General features: G+C 51.3%; 1 protein-coding gene across 1 annotated transcript; it reads right to left on the bottom strand.

Annotated features, from left to right (window-relative positions):
- On the bottom strand, nucleotides 1-16,272 carry LOC127545863 (zinc finger protein 383-like). Its single transcript, XM_051973358.1, has 5 exons — nucleotides 15,577-16,272; nucleotides 14,829-14,942; nucleotides 13,731-13,857; nucleotides 13,453-13,533; nucleotides 1-7,721 (listed from the first exon to the last, which is right to left on the bottom strand). Exons 1-5 carry the CDS (start codon nucleotides 15,790-15,792, stop codon nucleotides 6,502-6,504), a joined length of 1,758 nt encoding a protein of 585 aa, XP_051829318.1. The 5' UTR covers nucleotides 15,793-16,272; the 3' UTR covers nucleotides 1-6,501.
- Between the last annotated feature and the right edge of the window lie 1,348 nt (nucleotides 16,273-17,620).

Below are 17,620 nucleotides of genomic sequence, written 5' to 3'. Positions count from 1 at the left end.
TTTTAAAAAATAAATTTTATTGATTATGTTTTACATCATCTGCATTTTCCACTCTATTCCTCCCAAGCTCATATTAAAAGGATGAAAGGGGAAAAAAAATCTCAGATATCAAAGTCTCAGGTCTTATACAGCATTTCACAGCCACATCCTCAGCCTTCTGCAGGGGAATAGGAGAGCTGTCTTCCCTGCTCTTTGGGCTTTACCAGTGCACTAGTAATGTTCCACTGAAATAGCTTTCCAGTTCTCTCCATTTTCACGTGGGAGTCAACATGACCCTTGTTTTTTTGTCGTCTCTGAGTCAGTTCTTGGAGAGCTTCCCAGGGTTCTCTGTATTCACGACGTTTCTTATGGCATTATGTTCCTGTGCCAGTCGGCACAGCCATTCCCCAATGGATGGGCATCTTCTTTGCTACCAGATCTCTTCGTATATATGGGCCCCTCCTGGTTGTCAAAGACTGGGGCAGGTTATAGGTATAGCAGTGAAATCTCAGAATCGAAGGGTTCCAAACTGCTCTTCCGTAATGGTTATACTGACTCGCCATTCACCAACAATGCATCCGGGTACCCGTCTTTCCACTAACTCTCCTGCATCAACCCTTCTCATCTTTGCCAACTTGCTATGGAGCTAAAACCTCGGGGCTGGTCTGATTTGCATTTCACTTATAATCAGTGATTTGGGGCATTCATATGGTCTTTGTGTCTTTTTGGAGAAAGCGTTTCTTCACATCCTTTGATCATTTAGATGTAATTTTAATACAAAAATACCAAAGGTGGGGTAAAGTATGAGTGGGGTCAAAGCTCATTAATGAGCGGGGAATCAAGGAAGGTTTAGAAGCATGGCAAAATCAGAGTCTAGCCTCAAGGGAGCTGCAGGCTTCCAGCAGGTAGAGAGGTATTCCCGGCAGCAGGACCCTCCTGAGATATCGGAAATAATGACGAGACCAGGCTAAAGGGAGCTGTGCGGCCAGGCGGACATGAGCAAGTCCTTCAGAATTTGGAGACTGTCTCCTGGTCTGCGATGCCCGATGACCCCCGCCCCACCTCATCGGGCTGTGGAAGATGCAGAAAGCACTTGGCAGAGCAGTGGCGGTGGTGACCATCCGGGCGTGGGGGCCAGGCAAGCTGGTCGGGAAGCTCTGCAGACAACTGGAGCCCGTTACGCGCAAGGCGGACCCCGCCGCGATCTTGGCCGAAGCCCCTCCAGGTTCTGCGCTGAGGTCAGCCCCCGCCCTCCGGGAGACAACGTGGGAACCAGCACCCGCAGGACGGACGGGAGGACCTGGAAGAAGGAAGCCCAAGAGATCTCGGCCACCACCGGTGATTGGGGACCTAAGACCCGCCTCCAGCGGAGCCAGCGACCTGAGTCCAAAGGGCCCGAGTGCTCTTATCCTTATTTCTCTCAGTCGTCAGATCCCTTCCTCGTCACTGTCGTTTCCAAGAGAAAGATAACTCTCCTAGCAGAGAAATCAGAGAACTGCGCGGCTCTGACGTCACTGCTCACCACTGCCCCGCCCCTTCCCAGGTCCTCTCCCTGCTGCAAGCCTCCTTTCTCTCCCAATAAAGCTACAAACCAAAACCGTCCGCTCCGGACACTTCTGGGAAATCACACTCCCACATCGGGCCCTAGAGCTCAATTAGCGTCAGGCCAGCATTGTTTAAGCACCTATTCAGTGCCTGGTACCACGCAAAGCCCTTTACAACAATTTCCCCATTTTCATAATCTCCCCTCCCCCGCAAGGCTGCCGCTTCCCCACTTGACACTTGGGGAAACCGAGGCAGGCAGATTTAAGCCGTTTACTCGGGGCCACACAGCGCTAGCGCCCGAGGCTAACAGGAACAGGATAGACCCCCAGGCTTCAAGGCCCGCCTCAAACCCTTGGGCGTAAAACAAGAGACAGGAACTGCCTCCGCGGGAGCCCCGCTCTGTCCTGACACGTGCAGGCGCTGGCATCAAGGCCTCGGGCGCCCGACGCCAGTTCTCCGCACCTCTCCCAGTCTTCAGCCTCCAGCACCTCCATCACTGTCCCTTTTCCACGGTCTTTGTCCCTTGGGCCGGCCCGGGCCCGGTCACTGCAGTGCGGCAGCTTCTCCAGGCCTTCCTCGCCTCCCTCTCCAGACTAGTTGGATATTCCCGCTGGGTCTCCCTCCCTTCAAGCCCGCTTGGTGCCCTCAGAGAAAGGAGTGCCTTCCCTCCCAGTCCCCCACTCAGCCGCGTTGTTTCCCGAGCGCTCCTGCAGGGACTGAGGACGGCCGCCCTGGCGAGTGAGGACGCTTCATTTTCTGCATCAGTAGCCCCGGTTCCTGAACACGCCGGGCGCTTCCTAACGTGCTTCCTGACTGGGGAGATTTGTTCTGCTCCCGGCCCGGCTGCCTCCGTCCATTTCTCTCGCCGGCCTCTCCAACCGAGCATTTTCTCTCTGCCTCGGGTCGGGCTCTGGAGCACATTTCCTTAGTTTCAGTCCCAGACATTTCTGTCCCGAGGCCGGCCTCTTGCCGCCATGTGGGCTCACAATTTCTCTCTTCAGCTCTCCTTGCTTCTGCCTCTGACCAGTCTCTTCATCCATCCCCCTTCTCTTTCTCCTGGGGTCATCACAGGCTCCTCTGCATCGGGGCTTCCATACACGGAGATCTCACCTTTCCCAATGTCCGTGGACCCCTGCTCAAGACCTGGCTGGTTGGAACATCTTCCACATAGAGAAGCTGCGGTCTGGCTTTGAAGGTGAGCCTCCCGGGCACAGAACATCCCTCCCGGACTCCAAATGGCTTCCTCTCCGCTCCTTGCACAACCACCCATCTCCCAGGTCACCATCTCCCCAGGCCGGAGTCTTCCTTTCAGAATCGCACCCTACCTCACTTGGCTCTGTGGAGATTGTATTTTGTTCTCATCAGCATTCATGCTGCTTCCCTTCAATAGGATCTAAGTTCCTTAGGATCTGGGGATGTTTTGCTTTGGTCTCTACATCCTTGTAATTAGCCCTAACCTGGAACACAGCAAACAACTAATAAATGCTTGTTGAATGAATGGCAGATGGACTAGAAGGGAAGGAAAGCGGATAAGGGAAGAGCCAGACAGAGGCAGGTGAAGCTAAGAATAAAAGCACAATAGCAGAAGGCACAGAGAGGAGAGAGGGCTAGAAAAGAGCCTGTGAAGGGGAAATCAGTGCTTTGGTAACAGATTAGATAAAATAGGCAAGGGACAAGAAAGATTAAAAATGGCACCAAGAAAAGATCAGACAAGGGAGAATCAGACACAAGTGAATTCAATTTGACTCCTGAGAACTGTAATATCAAAAAGTGAGGACAAGTTACTTGGGGGAAAGCTCCACCTGTGAAAGAATTGCAGTGAAAACGTGAAAGCAGTTTGGTAAGCTCTAGATCAACATCTTACACCACATCAAAATGAACTCAAAAGTGGATTCAAACATGAATATCAAAAATCACACCATAAGAGCAAGAGATAGTTTACCTATCACATCTTTGGAGAAGAGAGGGATTTATGGCCAAAGAACTAGAGAACATTATGAAATGCAAAATGGACAACTCTGATTACATTAAATAAAAAAGGTTTTGCACAAACAAAACCAATGCACCCAAGATTAAAAAGGAAATAAAGCTGGGAAAAAATATTTTACAGCCAGTGTTTCTGATAAAAGGCCTCATTTCTAAAATATATAAAGAATTCAAATTTTTAAGAATACAAGTCCTTCCCCAAATGATAAATGGTGGAAAGATAGGAGGTTTTCAGATAAAGAAATTAAAGCTATCTATAGTTGCATGAAAACAATGTTCTAAATCACTATTGATTAGAGAAATGCAAATTAAAACTATTCTGAGGTCCCACCTCTCATTTTTCAGATTGCTTAAGATGACAGGAAAAGATAATGATAAATGCTGGAGAGGACGTGGAAAAACTGGGACACTAATATATTGCTGGTGGACTATCAAATGATCCAACCATTCTGGAGAGCAATTTGCAACTATGGCCAAAGGGCTATCAAACTGTGCATATCCTTTGATCCAGCAACATCTCTACCGGGTCTGTGTCCCAAAGAAATCATAAAAGCAGGCAAAAATGTTTGTATCAGCTCTTTTTGTAGTGACAAAGAATTGGAAAATGAATAGACGCCCACCAACTGAGGAATGACTAAGTTATGGCATAGGAAAGTAATGGAATATTATTGTTCTATAAAAAAGATGAACAGGTTGATTTTAGAAATGTCTGGAAAGATTACATGAACTGATGGTGAGCAAAACCAGCAAAACCAAAAAAACATTGTACATAGCAACAGCAAGATTGTGCAGCGTTCAAATGTGACAGACTTGGTACTTCTCAGCAATTCAGTGATCCAAGGCAATTTCAATAATTGTTGTATGGAAAACACCATCTGTGTCCAGAGAGAGAACTATGGAGACTGAATGTAAATCAATACATCCTATATTCATTCCCCTCCCCCTTTTTCTTTTTTTTCTCTCCTGTGATTTTTTCCCTTTTGTTGCAATGTTTCTGTGTAACCAAAAAAAAAAAAAAAAAAAAAAAAGTTTTTACATTTAACTTGGAAAAATAAAAATTAACTTTTAAAAAAATCATGCCTTAAAAAATCAAAAGATGGTATCAGATCAAATGCCTATCATAACCATGGCTAAGGAAGTAAATCTTTACACAAAAAAGAGAAAGAGGCCATTATAAAAGAATAAATAGAATATTTTTAAAATTTTGCTTAAACAAAAAGCAACTACAATAAGGGAAGCTGTCACACTGGGAAAAAATATTGCATTACTCATCTCTAATAAGGGTCTGATATCCAAAATACTCTAATATCTTTGCTAAGTAGGGTCAGAGCCAGAAGCGACTGAACAATAAACAAATCCAAAAGATATAAGAAATTAACAAATACACAAAACCAAAAACCATTCACCACTTGATGTAGTGAAATACGAACTGTTCTCAAGAGAACAATTTCAAATTACTAATGACTGTATGAAAGGTTGTGTCAAATCATGAATGCAAAATCAAACCAACTCTCAAGTTCCTTATCTAGAAAACTGACAAAGATGGCCAAATGTGCTACTATTTAGAAGCAGAATTGGAGGCAACATAGAAAGGCAGACAAACTAATGAACTTGTTAGTGAAGCTATTAACTGGTCTGTCCATTCTAAAATGAGATTTGGGATTATGCTACTCTTAACATAACCATACCTTGTGATTCAAGAGAGCTCTCTGCTAAAGAGGTCAAAGATAGAAAAAAAGTTCCATGTATACCAAAAGATTTATTAACAAAACTTTTTATAGTAGCAAAGAATTGGAAACAATACCCCCATTAATTGAGAACATGGCTAAACAAAAAACAAGAAATGTGAAGAATTCAGAGAAGTATGGGATAGATGAAATAATGACATAGTGAATAGGAAAAAAAAAGTACAGTGGTGACAACACTGTAAACAGAAGGGAAAAAACTGCCCTCTCTTTGTCTCCCCTTGCAATCGACATTGAATTCTGTATGACTGTAAGACCCAGCTTGGCCTCCCAAATCATGTCTCTGTCCTATCTCTGTGTGGAATGGACTCTGAATACACTGGCAAATGGGTTGGTTTTGCAACAGAGAAAGGCTCTTCCAAGCCGATGGTAGGGAAGGGATATACTTAGAAATGAAGGTGGTCCAATAGCAATTATTCATTTAAAAATTTATAATAAAAATAACAAAGCTTCCAAACATGGGATAGCATGAATTTTGATACACTGACAGAAAGGAAATCAAACAAAAGGTGCCTCCCAAGGTGATCGTGTATGTATGTGTGCATGTATATGGTCACTTCCTACGGATGATAATACTGGGATTGAGGATGGTTCCCAAACCCTGGAATCAACAAAGGGTTGGCCCAAGAGGAATCTACAAAGGAGATGGAGGAAATTAAAAGATGCTGGGAAGCAGAAGGAGGGGACAAGAAGCTGCCTCCTTTTTGGAGCCCAAGGAGATAGATAAAAGATGAAGACCAGGGGAAGAGCCCCTGGGAAAGACAATGAAGCATGTGACAGAAGAATCAGTTTGGGCTTGGAGGGGTTCTGCCACTTTTACAGGAAGCAGCCTGCTGTTGAATGGGAGGGAGAGGGATGCCCTTTCACTTTTTCCCTTCTGAAGGACTATAGGAAAGCCCCTCAAAGTTCGGGAGGGGAGTACCGTTGGGGGTCAGATCCAGATGGGATCCCGGGGGGCAGCTTTAGTGAGCCCCTTAGCTAGAAGAAGACCTGAGGACATGGGGATTTTGCAAAGTGAAGCTGAAGGAGCACTTCTCGAGTCACCAGCTCTTTTCTTGGGTCTCATCTTCTCGCTCGGGTCGGAGATGGCTGGGGAACGGAGAGAACGGGCCCCCGGCTAACACGGATGCATGCTTCATCTATGGACTGCATTTTGGTTGGAATCTCCTTCTCTATCCAGGGCCCCTCTTGCCTTGCTGGGCCCTCTCCTGTTCAGATTCTGGACTGTCCGCGGGCCCCATCTCCCTCACTCACTGAGCTTGTTTCCGGTATGGACTACCTGGTGTCGGCTGAGATGGGTGCTCCGGCGGAAGGCCCGCCCGCAGTGATGGCACTCGTAAGGCTTTTCTCCCGTGTGGATCCGGTGATGGGAAATGAGAGAGGAAATGTGGTTAAAGGTTTTCCCACAGTCGTTGCACTCGTAGGGCCTCTCCCCGGTGTGGATTCGGGCGTGGAAGGTGAGCGAGGAGCTGTGGTAGAAGGCCTTGCCACAGATGCTGCACTCGTAGGGCTTCTCCCCGGTGTGGATTCTGTAATGGGAGGTGAGGGAAGAGAAGTGGTTGAAGGCCTTGCCGCACTCGTTACACTCGTAGGGCCTCTCTCCCGTGTGGATCCTGTGATGGGAGGTGAGGGAGGAGCTGTGGTTGAAGGCCTTGCCGCACTCGTGACACTTGTAAGGCTTCTCTCCCGTGTGGATCCTCTGGTGGCGAGTCAGCTGCGCGCTCTGGCGGAAGGCCCTCCCACACTCGCTGCACTCGTAGGGCTTCTCCCCCGTGTGGATTGTCTGGTGCTCGATGAGGTGGGTGCTCCTGCAGAAGGCCTTGCCACACTCGTTACATTCGTAAGGCCTCTCCCCAGTGTGCGTCCGCTGGTGGGAGTTGAGGGAGGACACGTGGTTGAAGGCCCGCCCACACTCCGGACACTCATACGGTCTCTCTTCGGCCCGGGGAGTCTCAGGTGGAAGGTGGAAGGCCTTCCCCAGCTCGCTGCAGCCACAGGCTTTCTCTTCGGGCTGCCTCGCTGGATACTCAGGAAGGCTCGAATCGTAACTGAAGGGATTTCCACATCCCTTTTGTTTGGAAAGTAGCTTCTTGGGGCAGATTCCGCTACACGGACTTGGGTCTGCAGAAAGACTAAGACTTCTTCTGTGTATGTCACATTTGTAGAGGGTCTCCACTACAGAGACTTGCTGTTGGGGAAAGAGGCCTGGGTCAGGCGTGAAGCTATCTCCGGATCTTTTGCCCTCCTGCTCTCGCCCATCTCTCGGAGGCTTCCCCTGAGGGGCTCTCGCCGGAGCGCTGTGCTTTTCTGTGCTCTGCCCCATCTCCAAGGCAGCCCCCCTTCCCCAGCTTTCTCCAAGCTTGCAGTCACTGGGACTGTCTCCTGGGAGTCGTCCCCAGGATGAGTCTTCCACAGCAGTACCCAGCTTCGGAATGGACTCCGTGCTTTCTGGCCCAGTTTCAGAATCTGAAACAAAGAAAAAAATTTTGACATCCTCTCTTCCTCATGCTACATGCTAAGCATTGCCTTTTGCCTCCACTCTCAAGAACTGTTCAGACTCATAATAACAGAATAGTACTGCCATCTTGTCTTTGTAGGTACTTGAGTATATTCAAAAAACCTTTCACATTCACTCTTACAACCTTCCAGGGTAGGTTTTCAGCTATTACATTTTCCAAATGAGAAAAATGAGGGCTCAGCTTAAGTTAAGGTCCCCACTGGTAGTGGGTCATAATGGGCAGAGCGCCAGCTTTGGAGAAGGTCTGGGTTCAAATTATCTGTGTGTCTGTGGGCCAGTAACTTCTTCTCTTCTCAGCTGTAATTTCCTCATTTGTAAGGTGATAATTAGCACGTCTACTTCCCAGGGCTGTTGAGAGGAGGAGATGAGGGTGACAGAAGTATTAGTGGTCAGTATTATTATTTTACAGTATGAGTGATGTCTAGTGTGGTGACCACCATCACTGACCAGTCCCAAAGCTGAGACCACAACTAAAGTCTTCTGATTCCCAGGCCATACAGGCCTCTCTGCTGCCCCCCAACAGTTCTACCAAAAAGGGAGAATCCTTATCTTGTGATAAGAGGCAAAGGGGGCAGACTTGAGGGGTCACCTTCACTTCAGTATGGGGGGGGGAGGGAAGAACATCTCAAGGGCCAAAAAGGACTTCCACTCCATTGCTGCTTACCTCAGTTTCCCCAATTGTAAACTGGAGAACACAACAGCATTGACCTCACAGGGTGTTGTGAGGATCAAATGACATTGTTTGTAAAGCACTCAGCAGGGGCCCTGGAGCATCCCGGGCACTTAACCACTTGTTCCTTTTCCTGTCAGAATCTTCTATCAGGAAAGGCATCAGCAGCGGCACCCCACAGAGCAGCAGGGGAAACCCCCAAACCTGGGGTTTCAGTCACAGCCCAGAGGGTACATGGAGGGAGGGGCTGGAGAAAAGAGAAGGAAGAGGGGCCCCGGGGCTCAACAGGGGAGAGTGTGAAAGGACTGCGGCAGCCTGGCAGAAGCTGTTTCCTATCCAGCACGACTGGGGCACTTGCATCCCCAGGGAGTGGCTTAACTCGGTTGTCATCATTTGGGAAAGCAGGAAGTAGAGGGGATCTCTACGTGTGTGTGTGTATGTGGCATATACATGTGTGTGTATGTGTTTGTGTGAATGTCGTGTGTGTTTGTGTGAATGTCGTGTGTGTGTGTGTGTGTGTGTGTGTTGAGCAGCTCCTTTTCTGAGCAAGAATAACAAATCACTGCCATTTGTAACTGCTTCATGTGTGCATACGAGCTATTCTTCTTACCGTCTCCCTTTTTAGGAAACCTTGACTTGAGCCAAAAGTGAAACAGTGAGCCAATGAATGGGGCAGTGGGGAGCCCAAGCACCCTAAAAATGATCTTGGCACACAACTGCATGGCTGGCTGCGCCCTGGGTCCCTGTAAGGACCAACAAAGCTTGCTTCTAGTCACTGCGCAGGATAAAAACCACCCACTGAACAGGACGCGACTAGATAGAAAAGAGAGATGGTCTATATTAATACTTAAATTTGTACAGACACTGCAGATGGGCAATAATCAGGGCCCAGCACTGAACTGAATACAAAGAGAGGAGCAGCAAATGAGAAATCATCAAAAGATACAAACTGGAAATTTTAGATAAAATAATGATAAATCATGTGAAAAAAAATGTTCTAAATTACTACTGACTAAAGAAATGCAAATTAAAACAATTCTGAGCTACCGCAATACACCTGTCAGATGGGCTAAAGAGATGTACAAGGAAAATGGCAAATTTTGGAGCGGACCCGGGAGAATTAAAACACTAATGTGCTGCTGAGCCCATCATTCTGGAGAACCATTTGGAACCATTGGAACCATGCTCAAGACCACGCATACCCTGTGACCGAGCAACACCACCATGAGATCTGCATGCTGAAGAGATAAAAAACCAAAAAGGAAAAGGACAATCAAAAAGTGGCAGCTCTTTTAGGGGTGGCAAAGAACTGGAACTTGAAGGGACGTCCATCAATTGGGGAACGGCTGAAGAACCTGTGTATAGTCGTGGTGGAATAAATCACGCTGTAAGAAATGATGAACAGGATGCTCTCAGAAAATCCTGGAAAGACCTACGTGAACTTCCGCAAAGGGAAATGAGCAGGACCAGGAGAACACCATATACAGTAATAGCAACATTGTATGATTATCTACTGTGAATTACTTAGCGATTTGCAGCAATGCAACGATCCAAGACAATTCTGAAGGACTTATGACAAAAGGTGCTGTCCATCTCCAAAGAAATAACTGGAGGAGCCTGAATGAAGATGAAAGACACTTTTTCTTCACTATATTTTTCATGGGTTGTTTTGGTCTGCATTTTCTTTCACACAGCATGATTTAACATGGAAATGTGTTTTGCATGACACATAAAAGCGATGTCAAACTACTTGCCTTCTCAGTGGGGAAGGAGAGATGGGAGAGAATTCAGAACTCAAAATTTGAAAAAAGAATATCAAAATTGTTTTTACATGTATTTGGGGGGAAGAGAAAATACTAAAATTATAAAACAAAAACAAAGAGAGGAAGGAATGGCTTAATTCCATTCAAGAAACTGCAAAATGTGTTTGACCACCCCAAACTTTTCTGGAATTAAAACCCTCTATTTTTACATTGGTATGTATTCTATGACACATCATTGTGGTCAACCCAAGTATCAGAAAGTCCCAGGTTCAGAAATGTGCTGGCCGGGTCTCAAAGTCTATCAGTTGCTGATTAGGTGCTGATACACATCTGTAGAGGAAGGTCTAATGTCAAGGATTTTTCTCCTTAATGAAAACACAGATCTGGATCTATAAAAATTAAAGAATTGATATTGCTTAACAGTTGTGTGTCATCACCACAATGGAGAAAGGCGTGGTCGGCACAAAAGTGCCATCCCTCATTTCCAAGGACAAATCCTGAATGAGTAACTCCAAGAGCCCACAGGCCAGCCCAGGAGACGCACAGGGCCCCCAGGCAGCACCAGCTCCACAGGACCGTATATGGATGTGGCTGCCACGACAAAATGCTCCTCCAGCTGTGGTCAGCGGAGGACCCGGGACTGCTACCTCACCCCCTCCTGCCAGGCAGTTTGCCTTTCCTAGGCAGGTAGCTTTTCAGAGGCAAAAATGGACTCTCTGAGAAGTGGAACGATTCAGACATAATCAAAAAACACATAGAGATCGTAGAACAAACAATAGAGCAAAAATTTTAAAAACTGAAACACCGAAAGAAGACTAATCTGGGAATTAGTGTGAATTCTATAAAAATGCAAAGAAATACCAAAAACACAAAAGAACATCAAGAATTTCCCAGAAAGTACACAGAAAGGCAGAGGAAAAACTGACAGAAGGAAGAGGACAGCTGACAAAAGGAATCCTAACTCAACCAGAAGACTAGAGAACTTCAAGCAATTAAAATAGCAAAATACACTAGATACCTAGGAATTATGTCATGAAGACATACCCACAGAACTGAAATACAACTCTAAAATAATTTTCACAAAAATAAAGGAAGAGCTAAATAAAATGATATTCAACATTCATGGACGGACTTTGCCAATATAGTAAAAATGAAGTTACTAAAACTAATTGATATATTTGATCCTATATTATTCACAGTATCAGAGAACATAATAATGAAATGTATATGGTGGGGAAAAAAGGTCAAGAACATCAAGGTGAAAAGTGGGAGGAGTGGAGAGAAGTAGAAATGAAAAGGGTCTAGCATTATCAAAACAGGTAATTATCAAAATGTTTTGGTGCTACTAAGAGCAATTGAAAAGCTGATCAATATAATGGATTAATTAAAATGGAAGGAAATCTAAATAGTAAACTCGTCCTCAAAAAAATCAAGACACAAAATACAAGAACTCATTCAACATGAACTGTTGGGAAAACTGGACAGGAGTCAGGCGGTAACAGGTTTGGTTTAGCTTCTTGTAACATATAACACAACGAATTCCAAACGGAAAAATAATGTAACCATAACAGTAAACACATTAAAACATCATTAGAAACTAGGAAGTTATCATGTCTCATAGTTATGGGATGAACCTGAAACAAGATTTGACACATGATTATAAAAGCTGAAACAAGACCACTTGGAAGACCTAAAAAGCTTTTGCCCAGATAAAATAAATGTAGTTAGAAGATGACAAAGATATGGACTAAAGGGGAAAAAAGGCTTCGACAAACTCCTAGAAAAATCCAACATCCAAAATAAATCCTAAGTGGCAACTGCAAGATTCTCCCATGGATCGGTGGTCAGAGATGAGAGTAATCGATCTCTGAAAACAGAGATGGAGAAAATGGACGGAGAATTGTTCCTGCGGGGAGGAGAACACACAGATGACAACAGCCAAGGCGGGTAACTAGGGAGGCAGGAAAGCGCCGTGGGCAGAGCTCAGACTGGTCCCAAAGAGATCTGGCTCCTCACCCAGCAAACCCTCCCCTGGGGAAGTTACCAAGAACAAGAAATGGGGACACCCCGACTGCTGCTCTCAGCGCCCCTCTCATTCACAAGGACTTCTTGAGGGCCCGATGGCTGCTGGCGGCTCCTTGACCGAGAGTGGAGCGGTCCGGAAGCCGGGAAGACCTCCAGGAGGGAGCCCCGCCCCCGACACACGGGCTCTTGCACCCTGGCCCAGTCACCTGCCCTCTGGTCCCCGGTCACTGCCCGGGAGTCCTCTCGGGACCAACGAAGTCACAGGGAGGGCCCTGCAGTCAGGGGGACTCCAGACACATGACCCTGGACAGGTCACTGAGCCTTGTCTGCCTCAGGATCCCCAGCGGGACAACAAGAGCCCTGACGTCACAGGGGAGCCGCGAAGACCCAAGGAACCAGTACAGTGTAGGGCGCACAGTAGGCACTTCATGCTTGCTCCCTTTTCACTCAGCCCAGGCTTGAATAAGCCACTGTATCTGGGGGGAAGGGGCCCCACTTCCCAGGAGAGTGAGCCCCGGGAGCTGACTGAGCGGAGGAGCGGCCCCCCAAGGCCGAGCGCCCCGAGTCTCCCTCTGCGTCTCTCTACCTTCCGAGCCCCCCGGGCTCCTGCGTCGCCAGGTCTGGGAGAAGACAAAGGAGGCGGGAAAGGCGGCCCTCCCCTCGGCTCCCCAGTGGCGGCTGTGCGGCCGGGCCGACCCGGGCCTTTCCTGCGCAGTCTGGGTTCCGAGGAACGGCCCCCCGGGAGGTGGCTGGGAAGAGGCTATTTGGGGCCAAATGTGACCAAAAACCAAGTGCGCCAGTGAAACTTACACAAAACGGGCGGGGGGGCTCGAGGCCCGGGCGCTGCCCTGGGAGGCAGGAAGGCGTAGGGCTGCGCCAAGAGAACCGCGAGCCAGGAGCGGGCAGGGCGCGCACGGCCAACGGTACCCCGGGGTCGGATTTCACCTTCGCTGCCTCCCTGCAACTGCCCCCATTTTGCACAGGAGGATAATGGAGGCAAGAACAAAGATGAAGAAAAGCCACCAAAACAGCAAACGGAGAAGAGGGAAAGCGAGGAGGCTGCCCCGCAAGGAGAAGGTGGAGGAGAAGGAAAGTCGGGAAGGTCTGAGGCCCCCCGAGGCATGGAAGTGTCAGCAAGCCCCAGGAGGGGCTGGGTTCGGCCAGAACGGACCCAGGGGGCGGTGCCGGCAAGGCCTGAGCTCGCGGTCGCCCGTCACTCACCTGGGACGGGGCCCGGCGGCATCCAAGGAGCTTCCCCGCGTTCCAGCTGGTGGATCACCTCCGGTTTGGAAGCTGCCAGTCCTGCTCAGGAGAAAGGGCAAGTGCTGGAGCCGCTCGGCCCCCAGAATCCCAGCCCCGCCCTTGTCTTCCAGGACTGGCCGAGACAGGAACGGCCGCAGGAAGCGGCGTGAGGGCGGGGACGCTGCCCTGGGGCTTCCCGCGCGGGAGGCAGGGAGTCGGGGGGCTACAAGGGGCCCCCGGCAGCAGGCGCTCCTTACCCAGGCACACCAGGTTCCGGTAGTTCTCCAGGATCACGTCCCTGTACAAGTCCTTCTGGGAAGGGTCCAGGTGTCCCCACTCCTCCTGGGTGAAGTCCACGGCCACATCACTGAAAGTCACCGATTCCTGGAACGCCAGGGGGGGCCGGGCTCAGCCGCCTCAGACCGGGCCAGGCCATTCCCCTCCTCCCGGCCAGAGGCTGCCCCCAGGCGGGGCCCTTCTCAGCCGTCCTCCCGGCCCGGCTACTCCCGTCCTCCAGGCCAGCATCTCTCCCCCATCCCGACCCTGGCGCTTTACCGGCGGCCTGGAAGGGCAGATGGCGCCGAGGAGCCCGAAAGGCCCCGGGACAGCAGAGGGCCGGGCCCAGAGGCGGCGGTGGGGCCCCCGGGAGCTCGGGGCCCGAGGGCGTCGAGGTCCCTCAGCCGGGGCAGGGACGGCCCTCCCTCAATGCTTTGGGACTTACGGGCTCTGTGCCCCCTTCACCTTCTGGGCAATGGGGATAATTCCCCGGGGGCTGCTGGGAGACAGTCTGTCCCGAGCTGGGCAAACCTCCGTGCCACGGTGGGGGGGAAGCAAAGCTGCCCCCCTTTGGCTCCTTCCCAACTACAGGCCAGCAGCCCTGACCAGCGGGAGCCGGCCTCTGCCCCCTCCCCCGGCAGGCCTCCCTCCCCAGCTCCCCTCCCCCTTTCTGCCACCCTCCCCCCCTCCTCAGCTCCCCTCCCCCTTTCTGCCCCCTCCCCTGGCAATCCTCTCTCCCCTTTCTGCCACCCCCCCCCCCCGTGGTCCCCAGCTCCCTTCCCCGCTTTCTGCCCCCCTCCCCTCATAGCCCCCAGCTCCCCTCCCCCTTTCTGCCCCTTCCCCTCATAGCCCCCAGTTCCCCTCCCCCTTTCTGCCACCCCCCCCCCGGTGGTCCCCAGCTCCCCTCCCCCTTTCTGCCCCCCTCCCCTCATAGCCCCCAGATCCCCTCCCCCTTTCTGCCCCCTCCCCTCATAGCCCCCAGATCCCCTCCCCCCTTCTGCCCCCTCCCCTCATAGCCCCCAGCTCCCCCCCCTTTTGCCCCCCTTCCCTGCGGCCCTCCCCTTCTCTTCCCCCCTCACCTGGCAGGCCCTGGCCGTCAGCAGCACGGGGGCCATGGCCTTCCTCTTCCTCACCCTCTCCCGCTGCAGGAGGCCAGGGCTTCCGAAGGCAAATCTGGGGAGCAGACGGCGCCCCTGCGGAGGGCGGGAGGGGTCGGTCCTTGACGCCCCCTCCCATAAGACGGGGCACGAGAAGAGGGTCTCCGGAGCCGGTTGAGTTTCGAACTCGGGAGAGGACACGCCCCCAGCGGGGGCGGGGGGGGTAAGGTGGGGGGGGCCAGAGCCGGAAGGCTCGAGGAGCTCCCCCTTCCCCGGCCTGTGGCGGAGGGGTCAGGGCCGGACCGGCCACGCCCCCACCCCCTCACCTGCAGGACTCCCCTTGGGACGTTAACACTTTCCCCGGTCCCGCTTACTGGGGGAGGGGGTGGGGGGGCCGAATCCTCAGGTTTTAATTAGACAGGGAGGGGGGAGAAGAGAGCAGAACGGAGGCAATGGGGATGGGAGGAGCCAACACTCGCAGAAGCTCCAGAAAGGGAGGCGCTGATTGGCTCGGAGGTCGCTGGGCGGCGCTGATTGGCTTGAGGGCGCTGGGCTGCCAATGGAGGCGTGACTCTCCAAGGGGGCAGGGCGAGAATTGCGCACGCGCACTAGCCCCGGCTCGCGCATCGTTTCCCCTCTCTGCGCCCCTTCCCTCACCCAGCATATGAAACCAGGCGCTGGGGACCTAGTGTCCCACCCAGGCTCCGGCCGCCCTTGGACCCTCACTCACCCTGACACGTACTAGGGTTTGGGCTGCGGCAACGGCCGCCACTGAGGATAGAGTTGAGCGGAGGCGGCCGCGAGTGCAGAGGGTGACGAGAATCTGGGAGGGAACGGAAGTACCGTTTCCATGGTAACCGCGACGGAACTGGGCCCACAATCTGTGGAAACGCCGAACGGCCTTTTGGGAATGGTAGTCCGGAGACCGGGGCGGCCTGGTGCGCATGCCCAGATCTTCTGCCAGGCAAGAGGTGGGAGGTGGGGTCTACCTCATACTCCTGCTTCAGCCCCGCCCCTTCCATCGGGAGGCTGCTCTGGGGCTGCTCTCGCTCTAGCTCTGTCCGTGTGAGTTCGAAGCTGATCATTAACATTCTGGGCCCAGACTTCCCATTTGCCCTTCGTGCCCGCCGGCTCTGGGGCAGCGGAAGGCGGGATAGGAGCCCTGGGGCCGCAGGTCCAACCGCTCTGACTAGCCCGAGTGGAGGGTCTTGGCTCGCTCCTCCTCATCCTCCGGCCAATGATGAAACCCTAAACCCGGGGTCCTGCCTGGGAGCGAGGCCCCGTGGCTCCTGGCCCGAGCTGGGGCGCACAGGGTGGCGCTGGCCGGCTATCAGGCTGGGCGCCGGTCCCGGAGGACCAGAGGTTTGGGGAGAAGCGGACTCCTCATCCCACGGCCCCTTCCTTGCCTCCTCCTCCCTTCCCTCCCCCCAGGAGGACTACGTGTAACCGACGAGAGGGCGGGGCTTAGGTAGGGCGCTGGCCGAGGCGCTGGCCGTGGTGCTGGCCGCAGTCCCGGGCTGCTCCCGGAGCCAGCTCCCCAGGGCACCGCCTGAAACCCCTTCCGGGACTCACCCACTCCTTTTGCCTCCAGGTGGTCCCCAGTGGCCGGCCCCCGTGGTGCCCAGCGAGTCCTGAGTGAACTTTTGTCATTCATTCAAACTGTCCTTAGCAGCCATCCCTGAGGCACGTCATTGGAGACCCTTCTCCCCGTCCTCCAGCCACTCCTGGCCGCTGGCCATCCCCCCCCTCGAAGAAAGCGAGGAACCTTTCTCTTCTCCTTCAGTGCACGGTCCACAGGGACTGGTCAAGGATTTAGGGCCACGGGATGGGATGGAAGGCTAGGGGGAGGGGCTACTTTTGGCCCTTGATGGGAATGGGTTTGGTGCCCGGGAAGGTCAAGTACTTCTGTTGCCCACAGCAACACCCTCAGGCTATATTAGCACTTGGGAGATTTGGGCCGAGTCCGGAAGACCCAAATTCAAATCTGGCCTTAGGCACTTACTGACTGGCAAGCTGACCTGGGTAGGACACTTAGCTTCTGCCTTCCTCAGTTTCCTCTTCCAGCAATCCCAAGGATATCGTGAGGCTCAAATGAGATCAGATTTGTAAAGTGCTTAGTATAGTGCCTGCCACACAGCAGGGGTTTAATCAGGGCTGGTTCTTTCCTTTCTTTATATTCAACAAACTCCAGGGCTCCCTGTTGCCTTCGAGCCCAAGAATGAAATCCTCTAGCTTTCAAAGCCTTTCTGAACGTCCTATTGGACCTTTCTAGTCTTCTCATCCCTTTTTTATGCCTCCCCCATCCTGCAGGGATCTCGCAGCCTCCTCTACCAGCTCCTGATTGGTCTAGAAGTCCCTCCTCTCTCTGCCTCCCTAGGCCTATTTAACCTTCAGGCCTTTAAGATTAATTCCAATTTATCATGACCATATCTTGGTGAAGTGGTCCCTCCCGTAAGGCATGGACTTTGGCTCTCCAGATGCTAGAACATAGTAAGCACTTAATAAACGCTTGCTGGCTTGACTTTGCTGGACTTCTCTCAGCCCCTTCTCAGCCATTTATTCTCCTTTGCAGTCATCCAGAGGGAAAAGGAACAAGTGTTAATTAAGCACCTACTATGTGCTAGGCATGCTGCTAAGTGCTTTACAAAGATCCCATTTGGTCTTCACAACAACCTCGGGTGGCAGGGCTATTATTATGCCCAAGTATATGGAGGAAAGCAAGGCGAACAAGACGAGGTGACTTGCCCAAAGTCACCCCATTACCTAATGAACCC

This window comes from Antechinus flavipes, chromosome 1 (assembly GCF_016432865.1).
Source record: "Antechinus flavipes isolate AdamAnt ecotype Samford, QLD, Australia chromosome 1, AdamAnt_v2, whole genome shotgun sequence".
Taxonomy (NCBI): Eukaryota; Metazoa; Chordata; class Mammalia; order Dasyuromorphia; family Dasyuridae; genus Antechinus; species Antechinus flavipes.
The sequence above is the reverse complement of the archived record's forward strand: the minus strand, read 5'-3'. Positions and strand labels throughout refer to the sequence as shown.